The sequence below is a fragment of the Oryctolagus cuniculus genome, chromosome 7 (assembly GCF_051225735.1).
Source record: "Oryctolagus cuniculus isolate XC-2025 breed Fujian yellow rabbit chromosome 7, ASM5122573v1, whole genome shotgun sequence".
Classification (NCBI taxonomy): Eukaryota; Metazoa; Chordata; class Mammalia; order Lagomorpha; family Leporidae; genus Oryctolagus; species Oryctolagus cuniculus.
This window is the reverse complement of record NC_142873.1, coordinates 72,474,853-72,493,732: the sequence shown is the minus strand read 5'-3', so window position 1 is coordinate 72,493,732 and position 18,880 is coordinate 72,474,853. Positions and strand designations below refer to the sequence as shown.

Genomic DNA, 18,880 nt, shown 5'->3' with positions numbered 1-18,880 from the left:
TCGACGCTTTGGTGCAGCACCATATGGGTGCTGCTTCGAGTCCTGGCTGCTCCACTTCCAATCCAGATCCCTGGTAATGCACCTGGGAAAGCAGCAGAGGATGCCCAAGTCCTTGGGCCCCTGCACCCTCGTAGGAGACCCCAAGGAAGCTCCTGGCTCCTGGATTCAGATTGGCTCAGCTCTGTCCAATGTGGCTATTTAGGGGGAAGCCAGCAGATGGAAGAACTCTCTCTCTGTGTCTACCTCTTTGTAATTCTGTTGTTCAAATGAATAAAATAAATCTTAAAAAAAAAAAAAAGCAGGCTGAGAGAGAGACATAAATTGTCATCCACTGGTTTATTCCCCACATACACTGGCTGGGGCTGGGCCAGGCTGAAGCCTGGGAGCAGGAAACTCCATCCAGGTCTTTCATGTAGTTGGCAGGAACCCAATTACTTTAACCACCACTGCTGCCTCCAGGGTTTGCACTGGCAGGAAGCTGGAGTCAGGAGCTGGAACTAAGCTTTGAATCCAGAGCTACAACATGGGATCTGAGCATCTTACCTGTAAGCTAAAGATATACCCTTCCTCTGGGATTTTGAATCTACACCTAACAACACAGAGAAATGGAATTGTGGGGATTTTTTTTTTTTTTTTTTTGTGGCAGCAACAGCAGGTGAGATTCTCAAAGGCAGCTATGGTACTAGAGTCAGGGCTAACACCTGAAATGTGGTGCCACAGGTGTCAATGGCAGTATGTGAAGGAGGTGTGGCATCTAATACCAGGCAATGGTGGCAGCAAAGCCTGTGCCATTGGTTCTGTGGTACGGTTTTGCCTGTGAGCCGGGCTGTGCAGCTCTGGCTTGGTCTGGCCACTTTCTGGTCTTGTTTGTTCTCTATGCTTCCTGGGAATTCTGTGAGTCATGGTATCATTAAGAATTTCCTGGTTTACACTGCAATTAGGAGATCTTGAATCTGCCTCACTAGCCAGAAGGAACTTAGACAGGAAAAACAGTGTTTCAATAACTTGTATTCCTTATAAGCCTTAGCAGAGACTATTTGAGTGCATACGTGTGATACTGTGGTTTATCAATACATATTGTGATCTTTGACCTATAAATCTTATTGTTTACTAAGGGATGTAAGACATGTATGAAACAAATCCAATCTGTAAGACAGACTAAAACTAAATGTTGAATTGGGAACCAATTGTCACTTGGCAAGTCTTTCTGAAAGAGATGGGACAGACGGGTAGGGAACCAGAAAGGTCAAGAACAAGTGTGGATGTTCTTTGGCCAATGACTAACCTGACTACAAGGTGGGTCCCTGTCCTGAAGCCAACGAGAGGTACTTTTGAATGGTTAAGCGGTTGTACATTATTAAGACCATGTCCTCGGATCAGAAATGAAGGTATTCTCCACTTACCCAAATAGGGCTTTCCTACATATAGTCTTTAATTTTTTAGAAAAGTTTAGACAGGGCTTATGGAGGAGACGGGATGAAAAGCAGTAAATGAGAAAACCTGATGTTTTAAAAATACTCCACTTTGCATTTGATCTTCCACTATTTTTGGAGTTCACTTATTTTTGTTTAAATAACAATGTTGCAACTGAAAAATTATAGCTGTGCACTGGCAGAGCAAGGGCTGAAGATCATTTTCCCCAGCAGCGTCCAGCCCCGCTGGCTGCTCTTGGCTCTTAAGAACATTCTTGCTCATCAACTTCAGGAAGACTTCCTGGAGTAAAGACGCGTTTGAAAGTGGCTGAAGGCAGTTTTTAGATCTCAGCTTCCTTTGTTTGATAGTGAAATGACCGCGGGCCTGTTACTGGGTTTAAAATCGATCACAAAATGAGGAGGTTTTCATGTTTGTTATTTTTACATTAGGTGAACAGGGACAGACTCGAAAATCACAACCAAGAAGGCAGGCAACCATTAACCACAGGAAACACAGATTTTTTTATTTTTTTCCTCTCTGCCTGCCAGCCTCGCTGTGGATCCCGCGAAGCGGACGCTTTGCTCGGTGGCCTCTTTCCCAGAGCCCGCCGCCGCGGAAACAGTCGGCTGGGACAGTGCGGGCCGCCCGTCTCTTACCTTCCAGGGGCGGTCGGCCTTCTCCCAACCCGCGCCGGCAGCCCCACCGTCCCACCCCTACCCTCTCGCCAGCTTCAGGCCGGGCGGGGACGCACTCCGGCCCGCGGCCACCCTGCCCGGCCGGGCGCTGGCCCCGGCAGTTCCGCGTCTGCGCAGCGGGCGAGGGGCTGGAGCGGGGCCGGCCGGGGAGGCGCAGGATGCGCGGGAGCCAATGGGCACGCTCGGGGGTGCCGGGCTGGCGGCGGCGGCGGCGGCCGGGCGCGCACTCTCGGGATGGAGGGCGAGCGCCGGGCATCTCAGGCGCGCTCCTCGGGCCTCCCGGCCGGGGGCGCCGACGGGGAGAGCCCGGGGGGCGGCGCCCCCTTCGCGGGCAGCAGCGGCTCCTCCGCCCTGCTGCAGTCTGAGGTGCTGGATCTAGACGAGGACGAGGACGACCTGGAGGTGTTCAGTAAGGTGAGGGCGGCGGCGGCGGCGGCGGCGGCGCGTCCCGGGAAAGTTCCGAGGCAACTCCGCGAGTTGTCACCGCTGCGCTGGCGGCTGCCTCCCGCGCGCCCGCCCTCCCCGCGCGGAGGCTCGGGGCTGGAGGTGGGTGCGGCCAGCCCCAGGCTGTGGGACCCCTCCGGGACTCTCTCCTGGCACCCGGGGCTGCGTCCCCGCGGGGTTCCCAACTGTAGCCGCTCCCTTTTCCGCACTTTGACCTTCCGCTCCGCAGGGCCGTGCTCCGTGGAGTGTGCAAAGTTGTGATTTGTTTCGCTCTGCGCTTCGCTGACACGGACATCTCTCGACAGTACCCGTACCCCAGAGGCTGGCGGCCCGAAACTGCCCTCGCCCTTACCAGCTTCTTTTCGGGGGCTGGCCAGCCCTGGACTCCGGGAGAGAGATCAGCTGAGCGAAGAGACATTATTTTGATTTCGTGCTGCTGGTTGTGGATTGGAGACTTGGGTGACACCCGAGGCGTGTCTCCAGTCCAGCGGGAATGGGTGCGAGGCCATCCCCCCAACAGGAGGCGGCGGCTGGAATCAGGCTCACAGGAAGCCCCTGGGCTGCTCAGCCCAGGACTTTGCAGATGGTCGCTGGGGCCACCAAGCCCACAGCCAGCGCTTTCGTTTTGTTTTCCCTTCCTTTCCCACTGGAAGTCTAGTACCACATGCCCTTCCAAGCTTGTGTTAGACTTGCGGGGAAATTGACTTCTTGGCGTTTTCTTGTAGAATTTTGGTGTGGGTAGACTGATGGTTATCATTTCTTAAAGACTTTTGGAAAAGAAAAATGCCAGTGGGGCGGTTGGCTGAAACTCCAGTCTGCAGATGCTGCTTGAAGAAGACTTGAGTTCCGCTCGGAATCTTGTTGTGAAGAAGGCTGTGCAGTAGTCAGATGCTACCCTGAGATGCTGGGTGCAGCAGCCTTCAGACCTCACAGCTGCCCTGGCGATGGGAGAGCCAGCCCAAGTAAGACAGGGAGCACACATATGCTCACTCCCAAAGGAATGTGTGGGATTTATGTTTTCTTAGGGAATAAATGGAATGGTAGGCCCAGTCCTAGTCTAGATTTCAGGGTGTCTGTCTCCTGACTTTTTAGTTTATTTACATCATAAAATAATGCAGTTATTTTACATTGGTTGTAAAAGGTTAACACTGTCTTACATTTCACATATCCTTTATGTTCAGATCTGGGACAATTGGGCAGTTGGTTGATTTCTTCTTCTTTTTTTTTTTTTTTTTTTTTTTTTGCCCTTTAAGTCTGTGGGTCTTACTTCATGGCTATGCATTGGGAAACTGGCAACAGTGTGTGTGTGTGTGCTGGGGGGCGTGGAGTGCTGGGAGTGGCAGTTGTGTATCAGAATCATCTGGAATTGTTTTAACCCTAACCCAATGGGTGGTCTCTCTTAAGAGTCCCAGCCAGCTCTTGAGAATTACTGTGTTCGTGAGGTCAGAGGTGGGCATGGGCGAAGCTGATGAAATTCAAGCTTCCAACTCTTCTTCCCCTGGCCTCTGGCAATGTTTGGAGTTGCTGGAGTTGCGGCTGTTTTAGGTGGAATGGACAAGCCAGGTTGCAACCAGGAGCACTTCTGATAAATCACCTAAAGCTGCCTCAGAGTAGGAAATCTAGATCTGCATGGTCAGGTTCATCTATTGAGATTTCTAAGTAAAATTTGGTTTTTCTGCCAAATTTTGTATTCTTTTTAAAAGAGAGCCTCAGGCTAGTACAGCTGGATCTACCTTGCTTGTTCATGTTGTATAACTTAAACTGGCCATGTAGATTGAGCTAAGGGCATAATAGTGTTCAAAGTTTGGAAAGGTCACTGTATTTGAGAAACTTTAAAACTGACCATCTACTTATGTTACAGTAAGTTAAGAATTTCAGCCATAAACCATCGTTAGACAAGCAAATGCAAGGCAGTCTCCATTTGCCTATCCTTTCCTCTTCCCACTTTTTAGCCTGCTTCTCTCTAGAAGTCCACTGCAGTCAGTCCACCCAAGGATATTAATTAACAATTGTTTATGTAGCAGTCTGTTTCTGTCCTCAAGTACTTTAACATCCACCACTTTCATATTCAGTTTGCATTCACATTTGTAGCCTCTTTATTCCCTTAGATGGGGTAGGTACAGTCTGGCCCATGGGCCATGTAAGGCCTGCAGAATCCTTTGGTCTGGCCCTGTCAAGGCAACCGTAGGTGGGAGTCGAAATTCAACTAATCTATAGCGGGCTAATTTTTAAAAAATTTATATTTACTCATTTATTTGAAAGGCAGAGAAAGACAGAGAGAGAGATCTTGCATGTGTTGTTTCACTCCCCAAATGGCCAAAGCAATCAGGGCTGGACCAGGCCAAAGCCAGGAGCCAGAAGCTTCTTCTAGGTCTCCCATGGGAGTTTGGGGACCTAAGGACTTAGGCCATCTTCCATGGCTTTCCCAGGCTCATGAGCAGGGAGCTTGATAGGAAGTGAAGCAGCTAGGACCTGAACCGGCACCATATGGGATGCTGGCACAGCAGACAGAGGCTTAACCTGCTATGCTGAGGAGCCGGCCCCAATAGCAGGGTAACTTTTAAGTCGATAATTTTGCATGGCCTATGAATGATATGAATATCAAAATGGCCCCAGGCAGAAAAAACATTCCCTGCTCCTCCTTTAGATGATTTGTAAAAGTATTTCTGTTATCCTCCTCCAGACTTTTTAAAAGAATATGAACTTTGCTTTATTATTCCTTTTCTTCCTACAATACATTAGAAATACATAGTTTTATAAAATATGTTGTGCTATGTGTTCTTAGAAAAACATGCAAGATTCAATTCTGGCTATCACAATCTGGCAATTTAGGGGAGAAGACAGTCTAAATGGCCCTAGAAGTGAAGATGAATGGAAAGTGTAACCAAATGGTGTTTTGAGTTTGCAAATAATCCACTGAGGAGAGAATGATGTCAAACTCAGGAGACCTGCAGATGCTATTGATTTGAAAGAGTAAGTATAGATGTTAGAAGGGAGGAGAAGATGACTGGTGATCTAGAAACAATAAAACACATGAAGAGAAAAAAGATATAAATAGTGGCATATTAAAGACTTGTGTAAGAACTAGGCCAAAGTGAAATGAGGCTTAGAAAAATTTAACTAGAGAAAAAGGGCCAGTTTCATTATACTTCAAGGAAAACATTTTCCTTTTGGGGAAAATAATATATCAAGATAACACGAATTGCTTTATTTTTATTATACACTGTAATGTGTAGCAAAAGCAGCAGTTGAAACACAGCTTACCTACATAGATCATAATGGGCACTATCATGCTTTTCTGGTGCTCAGTAAAGGGTAGCTCCTGTTATTGGTCTCTTTAAAGGTCCTGTGGACCATAAAGTGAGATTTGGTTATCAGGGACTTTATGCATGTAATCTTCCTCATCACAGCTGCTCAACTTTGAGCTGTCTTGGAATGTAGGACTGCTGCACACAAAATAGAGATAGGTAAATATCCTGTTTAAAAATTTTTTTAATGATTTTATTTATTTATCTGAGAGGTAGAGTTACAGACAGAGCGAGGGAGAGACAGAGAAAAAGGTCCTTTATCTGCTGGTTCACTCTCCAAATGGCCGCAACAGCCACAGCTGAGCCAATCCAAAGCCAGGAATCAAGAGCTTCTTCCAGTTCTCTCATGCGGGTGCAGGGACCCAAGGATGTGGGCCATCTTCTACTGCTTTTCCAGGCCATAGCAGAGAGCTGGATCAGAATAGTATCCAGGTCTTGAACCAGAACCCATATGGGATTCCAGCACTGCAGGTGGAGGCTTAGCCCACTTTGCCACAGCACGCCGGCCCCAAATATCCTTTTTTTAAAAATAATGGACAAAAAAAGGAATTTCTGGGCAGTATAGACCAGCATGCTTAATTTCAATCTCCAGCAAACCCACAAGGTGAATTATTGAGTCTTTTGTTCATAAATACTTGAAAGAAGTGATCAGGGGCAAGTGTTCTTGTGTGGTGGGTTAAGCCACTTCTTCCAGTGCCTGCATCCCACATGAGCACCAGTTTGTGCTGTGCTTCCAATCAAACTCCCTGCTAATGCACCTGGGAAAGGAGCAGAAGACAGCCAACTGCTTGGGTCCCTGCCACCCACATGGAAGACCTGGATGGAATTCTAGGCTCCTGGCTTTGGCCTGGCCTGGGCCCATCCATTGGCCCAACTTTTAGGAGAGTGAACCAGTGGATGGAAGATATCTCCCTCTCTCTCCATTTTTCCCCTTCTCTCTCTAACTGCTTTCAAATATTAGAAACAGACATACATACAGAGAAAGAGAGAGCTCCCATTCTTTGATTCAGTTGCTTGCAAATGTATGCCAAAAACTAGGGCTGGGCCATACCAAAGGAGGAACTGGGAACTCAATCCAAGACTCCAACATTGGCTGCAAGGATCCAACCACTGGAACCATCACCCGCAGCTTCCTAAGGTGTGCATTAGCAGGAAGCTGGAATATGGAGCAAAGCTGAAACTTGAACCCAGGCTCCCTGATATGGGATGCAGGCATCTTAGCTGGTAACTAAAACTGTAGAACAGTTGTGAGCCCCAAGATTTTTATTTTTGAAGATTTATTTATTTAAAAGGCAGGACTACAAAGAGAGGGAGAGTAAAGACAGAGAGAGAGATAGAGATATCTTTCATCTGCTGATTCACTCCCCAAGTTGCAGCAATGGCTTGGACTGGGCTAGGCTGATGCCAGGAGTCTGGAACTCTATCCCGGTCTCCCATGTGGGTGGCAGGGGCCCAAGCACCTGGGCCATCTTCTGCTGCCTTCCCAGGCCCGTTAGCAGGGAGCTGGGTCAGAAGCATCACAGCCAGGACTTGAACCAGGGATCATATGGGATATCTGTGTGCAGACACCTGCCCTCAAGGTTGTTTTATAGTAAATGAGGAATAAACAACAGGCATGTTTATTTGAGAAGAGTTTTGAAAAAAGTCATTCATAAAATTGTTGAAATGGCTATTTACAGTTATAATTGTTGATAAATCCAGTATACATGTACCCATACATGCATGTGTGTGTGTGTGTGTGTCTGTGTGTGTGTGTGTGTGTGTATGTGTATAGGTGGTCATCCTCTGTATCTGTAGGTTCTGTATGTGACCTCCACCAAGCACAGATTGGAAATTTTTTAAAAATTGCATCTGTACAGAGCATGTACAGACTTTTTTCTTGTCGCTTTTCCCTAAAAATATAGTAACAACTATTGCCATTGATATGGTGTTAGTTATTATAAGTCATTTAGGAATAATTTAAACTATTCAGTAGGATTTCTGGAGGTTATCTGCCAGTGATGTGCCATTTTACATAAGGGATTTGAGCATGGGGGTGGGAAGAGGGGTGCTGAAACCAAATCCCTGCCCCTCCACATTGCTATCCACACCCACAGATATCTCTCTGTGTGTGATATCTGTCAATCTGGAAATTCTAAATCGTAATACAGAGACATCATTGCACTATTCAACAATTCAGTAAAAGTGCTTAGAAGCTGCTGAAAACCCTTTTAAGTCTTCACATTGGTCTTTGAGCAGTCCAGTCTCTACTTAGTTTCAGTTGTGTCCTGTATCAATCATTGCCCCGGTAAAAATCAGAATTCTCTCTAATGGTCTAATTGACAATTTATTTAGGGACTATTTATTAATCACTGGTAGAGTTCACAAACAAAAAGGGGTACTGAGGCACTTAGAGTCTTATCTCAACAAAAGTCATAGGTATCCCTAGCTCTAAAGGGACAGGAAGTGGAATTAGTTTTGCCTGAATCCAGAGAGAAGTGGAGGTATGGAGGAGGGCCCGCTTGCAAAGGAATAGATTTACAGCGAGATGTAGACAGTGTGTGTTCTTTCAGCTCATTTCTTTTTGCCATTGGATCTCCCGCCCCCACTGGATGACCTGCTAAAGAGATGTCATCTGTAAGGGGTAACTTCCTGGGGCAAAGGATAGCTGGATGGGAGATGATAGCACAAATGTGTGGAGTATAGCTTTGGATAAAGATGGCCACTCAGTGTCTCCCATTCCACATGCTTTTCTATATGTCAACTACCTGCTGTCAAGAAATGAGGCCTGTGCTCCTTTCCTCAAAAATTGGTAAAAGTGTGATGACTCTGAGTATAATGAGGTAAGAAAGAAACAGAAATCACAAAGCCAATCCCCTCGGACCCTACCACGTATCCATCGGACTACAGGCTGCTTTTCCTAACTTCAAATCTATTAGGAAACAAGGGCTTTCCAGACTCTAATTGCAAAACACCACTACTGGCCTGCTAGGGACTTTCCCAGCTCACACGCATGTCCAGAATAGCCCAGTATGATATTTGCCCTTCTTGGAGGTGGGGGGGGGGGTGCTGGTATTGAGCCGCAGCACCATTTTGATCATGTTGTATCAAAAGAAGCACCAGCGCATGCAAGAAGCACCAAGCTAGATGCAAAGCAAAGTGCCATGTGTTCAGGGTGTTGAGCCAGAGATTGATGAGGGTGTGGCCACCCCTCCCCAGTCCAGTATACCACTCTGTTCAGCTGTCTTCTGAAAATCAGTCAGTGGAGCATCATCCCGCTGTGTGGTCGCCCAAGTGCTGGAGCATAAGCCCCCAGTAAACCTTGACTAGCATAAGCTTTGACTGCTGTTCCGCTTCTGAGAACATCAAGTCAACAACAGGGAATGGTGGAAGTGATGCTGTGCAGTTTCATAAAAGCCCAGTGCAGGTTCCACTTTGTCCAGTGGGAACACTGCTTTTCTTTGGAGTTACTTTGTAAGAAATGCAGTGTAAGGCCTCCATGCTGTGAGGAAGCCCGGATTACATTGAAAACAAATGCTCCCGTCAGCAGCCCCAGCTCTAAATGCCAGGCACCGTCCAGTATTAAGTAGCATGCTTGCCAGGGAAGGGGTTTCTATAGATTCATCCCCATCATCCAGGCATGTTCAGCCTTTGAATCTTCTTGGAGAAGACCTCACATACAAGGATAATGAAAGAGAGATGAGAAGCCCTTGCTGAGTGCTGGGTGCGTGCCTGGCCTGGTAGACCAGCAAGCATCATGAGATATAGAACCATAAAATTGTTTTATACCAGTAAATTTGGGAATGGTTTGGTACATAACCATGGTAACTGTAATGATAGCTGGTAGTCTGTAAAACATTAGCAGCCTTCTGAGTCCTTACTTAGAAGTTACTTAATGTCATTGCCTCAGATTGTTCAGTACATCTATACAAAAAGCATGGATAACAAATATGAGGACTAAATAATATATATAAATGTATATTCCTATTTTTTTAGAGCCTACATTGTGATTCTGGACCAGTGGACCTTTCCATTTTGATGCCTAAAACAAATGAAACCAATTTAACAAAGAAAATAGAAGTGGGAATTTGGCCTAGCAGTTAAGATGCTGGTTAAAATATCCACATTCTATATCAGAGTGTCTGGATTTGAGTCCCAGCATTGCTCTTGCTCCAAGCTTCTTGCTAATGCAAACACTGGGAGGCAGCAGGTGATGGCTCAAGTAGCTGGGTCCCTGCCACCTAAGTGCGAGACCTGGATTGAGTTTCTGGCCCAACCCTGGACATTGGGTCATTTGGGAAGTGAACCAGCGGATGGGAGACCTTCTTGTCTGTCTCTTTAACTTTGTGCTTCTCAAATACTATTACTACTACTAATAATAATAATAAGAAAATAGAGCCAATCTTTGACTATTTATATTATACAACTTGAAATTCTATTCTCTGTTATCATAGTCCTCTTTTGTGTTACTTTTGTGCATTTGGCAGGGAGGGCAGAGACAAAACAGGTAATTTAAGTAGAAAGAAGATAAAATATCCTTAAGTTATCTTTTTGAGTTAACATGTATGAAAAACAGTAAAATGAATACAAATAAGTAAGCTTCAAAATCAATTTAGGGAAACTATTTAGGACCATTTCTTTTTTCCTAAAGATGTATTTATTTAATTATTTGAAAGGCAGAGCAGAAAAAGGAGAGAGAAGAGAAAGAGAGAGAAAGAGAGGGAGAGAAAGAGAATATCCTACATGCTGCTTTAGTTCCCAAATGACCACAGTAGCCAGGGCTGGGCCAGGCTGAAGCCAGGATCCTGGAACTTCATCTCGGTCTCTCATGCGAGTAGCTGAGGTACAAGCATTTGGGCTATCAGCTGTGGCTTTCCCAGGCATGAAAGCAGAGAGCTGGATTGGAAGCATAGCAGCCAGGACTTGAGCTGCTGATATGTTAACGGATGCCAGTGTCATAAGCAGTGGCTTAACCTGGTGTTCCACAACGTTGCTTATTTCCTATTGGTTTTCAGTGACAGATCAGTATGCACTAATGACATGAGATTGAATCTAAACAAACTATATTTTCATGATCCTATGGATTATTAATTATTATGTCATCTGGACTGCCCATGCCACTTTGGAAGGTCTAGTCCACCCTCTGTGTTTTAAAAGAGAGGTCAGTAGTCTGTATCAGAAAATGGCAAAGGAATATTTTCCTACCTTTGATGCTAGAGCCTGTCTGTTCTTTGGAATGCTGTGTTGAGATGGAGCCAGAGGTTTGTCCGGGCTTTACAGAAAGAGGGCTGGAATCCATTAACGCTGCGTTCCATTGGCACAAAAAGCAGCAACAGTCTTTTTTTTTTTTTTTAAGATTTATTTATTTATTTGAAAGGCAGAGTTACAGAAAGGCAGAGGCAGAAAGAGAGAGAAAAGTCTTCCATCTGATTGTTCACTCCCCAGATGGCAACGATGGCTGGAGCTGCACCAGTCCAAAGCCAGAAGCTTCCTCAGGGCCCCTCACGCAGATGCAGGGGCCCAAGCATTTTGGCTATCTTCTGCTCTTTTCCCAGGCCATAGCAGAAAGCTGAATTGGAAGTGGAATAGCCGGGACGCGAACTGGCACCCATATGGGATGCTGGCACTACAAGTGGTGGCTTTACCCACTACACCACAGTGCCCCCCACAGCAACAGTCTTGCCACACATTTACTGTCAGGAAGAAGAATGAACAAAGGTGTTTCACTGATGATATATGTATGGTAGCCATGGCTGTGAGGAAATTTTGAGTAAATACAAAGTGATTTGCCTTGCAAAAGGCTTGGATTAATTATTTTAACCATTCTTAATGAAAGTTATTATGGTCTAGGTAGATTAAATGTTTCTAGCTTTGAAGGACAGAACTAGGACCATGGTACCAAAAATATATACAGAAGATTGTGTTAAAGCAGGAATTTCTAGTTGAGAGTTTCAAAATGAAAGGTATTACCTCGCACAGTCATGAATGCTGTCACTGCAAATGTTCTAGCATAAACTGGATGAGGGTGCGGCAGTTGAATTGTTGTTTTCCACTATTGAGAGACTGTTCCAATGAAATTGTTAACTTGCTACATTTAACCATACCAGCGGAAAGTCCTAATTAGATGATCCTACTCAATCCTTCAACTAAATTTCCAAACTGAACTATGTTCTTCTGTTCTCCAGTTCATGTGTTTCTAGTCCCAATCCTATTGTCTTTTCCATTTAATTTTTTAATAGTGTAACAATGCCGTAGGAGTGCAGGGTACCCACTTTCCATATCTGTCCATGTATCTAAAAGGTCCTCATAGTCTTAACTTCTTGGAATTTCTGAAATTAGTACCTTTCTGTTCCCACTGCTACCTCAGGGTAGTTATGTGGTTACCTCTAACAATCATTAAAAAGGGCCTCCACCACATCTCACTTCTAATCTTCTGCTGCTAGTCTATCCCAAATGCCAGTAGCACTGTTTCTGGAACCAACAGACCCGATCTTTTGCTCACATTGTCCCATTCAAGACTGTGATCAGGCTGTGCACTGGCTCTTATCCCTTCTCCCTGACTACTCTGTTCTCTAGAACCTTCCTACTTGTATTATGATCCATGAATCTTTTGCATCATCTGGGAGCTGGCTAGAAATGCAGTCTCAGAACCCTCTCTAAACCCAGAGACTCAGCATCTGCATTTCAGCAAGATTGATTGGTAAGTGATTGGATTGTACTTGATAATTTCAAAAAAAAATTGATCTAAAGAAACAGATCCTGAAACACTGATCTAAATTGGTTCACTTGCCAGTACATGAGCTGACTATTTATTTTTCTACTTCTGTCTTATTACTGTTGAGTAAAGAAAACAATCCTTACTATTATTTATGACCCCGTGTAAAAGTACCTCTTCCCTAAGAACCTTCATTCCTAGAAAGAACTAATTTCTTTTGTGTCTGTACATAGAAATGATAGTGTTTTGAATACTTAATAGGTTCTAGATTGTAAATACATATTTATTTATCTTTTTAAGACCTTCTTTGCTTATCTGTTTCCAATAGATTAACTTCTTAAAGGTAGGAAATTAGGGACCTAAATATTTCTGGAATATTTAGAATGTATTTATGTTAATGAATGACATGGCCTCTGGCTTATTCCGGATTTATAGTCCCAATTATCATAGTAATTTCCCAATGATCTGTTTTCGGTAAATTCAGTTTGTATTGTATTTTCCTATCAGGATGCTATGCTAAATATAATTGAAACAAATTGGTCTTAATCAATAGTGAATAATGTTATTGCTGGATGACACAGAGCTGTGTTGAGCTTCAATCTTGAAAAAGATTTCCTATTTAGTATATATTAGAAGAAATCAACACAAAGCCTATAAAACCTAAGCAGACCATTCAGGCATCTCTTTTACTTGGAAAAATGTATCTTTTTATGCTAATGGCACCTGTTCCAGTCAGCCAGCTTTGGTACTAGCAATGAAAAGGAACTCTGGCAGCAAAGGAGAGAAATAGTGAATTTTAAGTAGCTCACAGAAGAGATTTGAAGATCCATCATGCCTGTAAATGTAGGTGCAAAGAAATACGTACCAGTAAAAACTACAGCTGATGTTGCATTTGGAAAGGAGATTAGATGTTGTAAAACTCCTCTAAACCAAAAATTCATGGAAACCTATTGGAAACGGAATTATGGTTCTTAAATGCAGAGGTAACAGTAGCTTTCTTGCTTGCTTGGTTGATCAGTGGCATGAGGGAAATTATTGGAAATATTTTGGGAAATGATGTCAGAAGACTCTAGATTTAAACTTAATGTACACCACAAAGTGTATTTTATTCTATGAGGTTTTTTTTTTTTTTTTTTTAAGATTTATTTATTTATTTGAAAGGCAGAGTAACAGAGAGAGTGAGGGAGCGACAGAAAGATGTCTTCCATCTGCTGGTCCGTTCCTCAAATGGTCACAACCGCTAAGGATAGGCCAAGCCAAAGTCAGGAGCCTGGAAATCCTCCAGGTTCCCCACATGGGTGTCAGGGTTCCACGTACGTGGGCCGTCTTCTGCTGCTTTCTCAGGTGCATTTGCAGGCAGCTTGGTCAGAAGAAGAGGAGCCAGAACTTGAACTGGCACTCTGATATGGGATGCTTCTTTCTGCTGTGCCACAAGGTCAGCCCTGATTCTGTCTGTTTTAAAGGGAGTGTTTGATTAACTGTGGCACAGAGTTCTGCGTCATGTTGGGATAATACAATATTACCTGTAGTACTAATGAAACGGACAATAAACATTGTTAGCAGGTACATAAAATCAGTAAAACACGTGTGTAACTAGAACAGAAGCTTACATGAGCAGTTTTTAAAATTAAATCATAATTTTTTGACTTTAACAAATGCTTTTATATGACATGCTTTTAAAAATAAATGCTTTATTGAGGTGTATTTTATATACCATAAAATTCAGTCATTTTAGATGGATGATTTTTTAAGCAAATTAACTGAGTGGTACAACCATCACTGTAAACCAGTTTTAAACACTCTCCTATCCTGTAGTAAGATCTATCATGCTTGTTTATAGTTAATCCCTGTTTTCACTCCCAACTATGGAAAACCACTTATCCACTATTTTCTCTCTGCATAGATTTGCCTCTCTGGGTTCTTTCATATGAATGTAATGTCTGGCTTTTGTGTCTGGTTTCTTTCATTTGGCATAATCTTTTTTGAAATATATTTTTGTTGTAATTTTATGTCATATTTTGGATTTTATATGAAACTTTATATTCAAATGTAAAACAAGATTTAATCATTTAAAATGAAATATAGTGAATAGAAATTCTGTTCAAAATTCAAATGAAAGCTTTATTATGTGTGCTCAGATATAAAAGGCAAATTCTTAGTATATGAATCTTTTAAACTGGGGAAAAATCTCTAATTGTCCACATAGTATGAAGGTACTTTAAAAAGTTCATGCAAGATGGAATTGAAAGATAAGTTTAACTGGGTTTGAAAAATTCTTGAGATACATGTATATAGGAGTCTTCAAAAAATTCATGAAAATTCATATTATGGAACAACTATTCATGTAGTTCAAAGTTTTTTTTTGCACCAAAATAAACTTACTTTTTAAATCAGTTTTTCCATGAACTTGCACAATGAGTCATCTGACAGGAAAAAGAAGGATCACTGGGAACAGTCATACCACCCCTGACAGTAGACTTGTGGCAAAGTTATTTGGCATATGGGATCTTTCTGAATAAAGAAAATAAAATTTTAGAAATAGAATGTTAAACATGAAGCAGAACATTTTCCTCTGGACAAGAAATTGTCTCAGTATAATTGACATACATAGAACCACAGTATTACGATTGATAACCTACAGTTGGGTCTGAATAGAGTGAATGCAGGCCGTCAGCCTGTACTGTGCCACAGATGTCTCACTTTTGGATTTTCAGGTACAGCATTCACTTCTCATAGAATTCTCTCTTGTAGCCATTTGTTTCCTTTCTGGTTCTTGAGCAGTCTAAGTGCTTTCTTGTCTTGGGTCCTCTCGTCCCTCTGACTGGACGCCTCTTCCCTCAGTGTTGTACATAACTGTCTCCTTCTCTCTTTATCTCACTGAAGGATCCTTTTCAGATAGCTCTACCAAAAGCGTTCTTCCTGCTCCATGTCTCAACTCCTCACCCCAGCGAACTGCTTCAGTTTCCCTGGAATGTAACCCTCTTGTTTATTAACACTTGTTCTTATCTTTAATGTGGAATTATTTGTATTTGTATGTTTCTTTATTATCTATACGCTCCCTCTCCTACCCAGCTAAAATGAGAGCAGGAACTCTACCAGTCTTGGCTCCTGTTGTAGCCACAGCTCAGGTCCCAACACACGATCCAGTGAGCATTTGTTAAATAGAATAAAATGACACACCAGGTGCTTTTCTGTGTGCATGAGAGTCTTGGCTATATAAGTGAAGAGATAAGTGATTTGGGGAGAATTTTTATCATCCCTATACCACAAACTTATTTCTGGAAAATACAAATGAAAATCATGCTTATTTTCATCAGGTTGTTGAGGGGATTAAATGCAATAATGCATGCATAGGTACTGGCACTTAGAAAACTGTCAGTGGTTGCTATTATGGCCTTTAAGATTAATGTTTTTGATTTGTAGTAAATATCCACATAGAATCCATAGTAAGATCTTCAGAGGACCACAGAAATATCAGTGTCCCTTTTTTTATGGAGCTTATTCTTATTTAAAGGAAGATTTTGTGATAATATACTATTAACCCAGATAAGGCTATCTATACAACTACTATAATTAGTTAATTATCAGAAGTATAGAAACACCTTCCAGAGTGACAGGAGGATCCATGGAAATAAAATTTAGGATGTAGGGTTCTTTTAATTTGAAATAATTAAAGCATATGTTTTTCAACATCTATTGAGAGCAATGCCAAAATTCTGGTATTGTTTCTTAAATGCTGTTGTATATGAGTCACTACATGTGTTGTCTGCCAGGCAATTTGAAATTACTAATGGATAATAATAAGGTTACTTCTCAAAAAGTCCAGAAAAAATATGTATTATTAAAAAGCTATGCACTGTGGGAGACCAGGAGAAGCACCTGGCTCCTGGCTTCGGATCAGCACAATGCGCCAGCCATAGTGCGCCGCCTGCGGCAGCCATTGGAGGGTGAACCAACGGCAAAAAGGAAGACCTTTCTGTCTCTCTCTCTCACTTTCCACTCTGCCTGTCAAAAAAAAAACACACACACACACACACACACACACACACAACCAAACAAACAAAAAAGCTATGCATTGATTTCAATTTCATTTGCACCAAAATAGAGTTATCTTTTAATTTAATTTTTCTGCGAACTTTTTGGGTTTGGATTTGGTACATCTGTTTTAATCTTCTACTTTTTTTTTGCTATCTGTAAATGTATTATTCTCCTCAGAAATGCTTGTAAATTTGTTGTTGGGGCTGGAGATGTTGGCTACTTGGTCATTCCCCCAGGGAGTCAATGTAAAGACATACTTTAGTCAGGGAGACTGGTTTTAGTTGACTGTGGACCAGGATCCATTTTAACGAGGCCTATTAACTGTCACTAGGCTTTGCATCTTAAAAACCATTTGTGATTACGTTTCCTGAGTTGAATCTGTGTTGTTTTCTGTCCATAGAATATACTCAACTTCTTCTTAAGTATTTTTCCTGGCTTCTTCTGCATCTAGGTAGTCAACAGTGAATCCACAATTGACGTTGTGTGGAATAGGTCTGTTCAGTACCCCAAACTGGCTTCACTGCACTGTGAGAAGTAGTTCAGCATGTGTGGATTTACCATTCATGACTGTACATGTCATGGGCATGGAGTCAGTATGCTGCTGCTGACACACGTGTGTGATGTGCCTCAGTGTGTTGTAGGATGCACTCGCTGAGGAAGCCTCACCTCACTTTCAGCCTTAGCATTTAGTTGCTCTTTATGTATCTTGCCTTATATAAGCAGTATTCCTTACTGAGGTGATTGAGAGTATGATTTGTATAGGTGTGTGTGCATGTGTGTGTGGTGAAAAAACTGCAGAAGAAATGCAAATGCTGAAAATCTGGAACTTAACTTTTTTCTACCTTCCAATCGCTAAGAGAACTTTGTTTTTATTCCTAAATTTTGTGGTAAAACTGTAAAAGAAAGTTAAAGAACGCTTTTTATTAGTGCTATATCCTCGAATCTACCTTTTAAAAAAACTCCAAAATGCTTTTTTATTATCAAATAACTTATGCATATAAATGAATATTTGTCCCTATAAATTATATTGCTATTTATGTAAATGGTATAGTATAGAGATAGCAGTCCGTGAACCAAATCTGGTTGCACTTTTTTGTTCTAAATATAGTGTTTTTTAAAATTTATTTGAGGCAGAGTCAAGACAGAAACAGGGAAAGACAGAGAGAGAGGTCTTCCATCTGCTGGTTCACTCCCCAGATGGCCATAATGGCCAAAGCTGAGCTGATCCAAAGACAGGATCCAGGAACCTCCCTAGGGCCTCCCTCCCACAAGGGTACGGGGCCTCAAGCGCCTGAGCCATCCTCCACCACCCTCCCAGGCCACAAGCAGAGAGCTGGATTGGAAGAGGAACCGCGGGAGGAATCGTGGGAGGCCGGTGCCACGGCTCAATAGGCTAATCCTCCGCCTCCGCCTACGGCACCGGCACACTGGGTTCTAGTCCCTTTCGGGGCCCTGGATTCTGTCCCAGTTGCTCCTCTTCCAGTCTAGCTCTCTGCTGTGGCCCGGGAGTGCAGTGGAGGATGGCTCAAGTGCTTGGGCCCTGCACCTGCATGGGAAACCAGGAGAAGCACCTGGCTCCTGGCTGTAGATCAGCCGGCCACAGTGCACCAGCCGCGGCGGTCATTGGAGGGTGAACCAACGGTAAAGGAAGACCTTTCTCTCTGTCTCTCTCTGTCTCACTGTCCACTCTGCCTGTCAAAAATAAATTAATTAATTAAAAAAAAAAAAGAGGAACCGCGGGGACACGAACTGGCACCCACCTGGTGTGTCCTCCACGGGAGAAGGCCTAGACGACCATGCCACAGCACTGGCCCCTAAATTTAGTATTATTAGAAGACAACCACATCTATTCCTTGATGTGTTGTCTGTGATTGCTTTTGCATTCTAGTGGCCAACTTGAGAAGTTGTGACAGAGACCAGATGGCTCATAACACCCCAATGCTTTCTTCCCCTGAAACTTCTGTGGTCCAGAGTGCCTCTCACCTCTCCAAGAGGTTGCCAGTGAGAACATGGAACCTCAGAGACTTGACCACGTTCACTCAGCTGAGAAATGTCTCAAGTGGCTTAGCTTTTGTTTTTCCTTGACCTCAGAGACTTCTTCGTTTTAATATACTTGTTTTTAATTCTTTGGGAAGGAAAGGTTGTCAAATAAGATCAGGTGAAGCATTTCTGTGGTATAGACATTTGTATGGTCTAAGTGTGTGCACAAAATCTGAGGAAGTACAGCACTCATGGTAATGGTTAGAAGAAACCAAGAATCAGAAGAATGGATAAAGAAGTCAGGATGT

At 43.1% G+C, this 18,880-nt stretch overlaps 1 protein-coding gene and 1 long non-coding RNA gene across 12 annotated transcripts in view; one reads left to right on the top strand and one right to left on the bottom strand.

Moving 5' to 3' along the window:
- LOC103350114 (uncharacterized) overlaps positions 1-2,219 on the bottom strand; it is a 154,468-nt gene extending 152,249 nt beyond the window's left edge. For 9 of the 10 annotated variants that reach the window (XR_016210877.1, XR_016210881.1, XR_016210879.1 and 6 more), the window contains exon 1: positions 2,070-2,213. This is a non-coding gene — a long non-coding RNA (uncharacterized LOC103350114). Of the gene's footprint in view, positions 1-2,069 lie in introns of all 10 variants that reach the window. The other variant, XR_016210873.1, reaches the window with a different exon arrangement.
- A 31-nt stretch (positions 2,220-2,250) lies between these two features.
- Positions 2,251-18,880, top strand: part of SNX7 (sorting nexin 7) — a 101,903-nt gene continuing 85,273 nt past the window's right edge. Inside the window, exon 1 of one of the 2 annotated variants that reach the window (XM_002715843.6) lies at positions 2,251-2,522. In XM_002715843.6, the coding sequence (XP_002715889.4) occupies positions 2,343-2,522 (180 nt within the window). In that variant the 5' untranslated portion in view covers positions 2,251-2,342. The remainder of the gene's footprint in view (positions 2,523-18,880) is intronic. The other variant, XM_070077999.2, reaches the window with a different exon arrangement.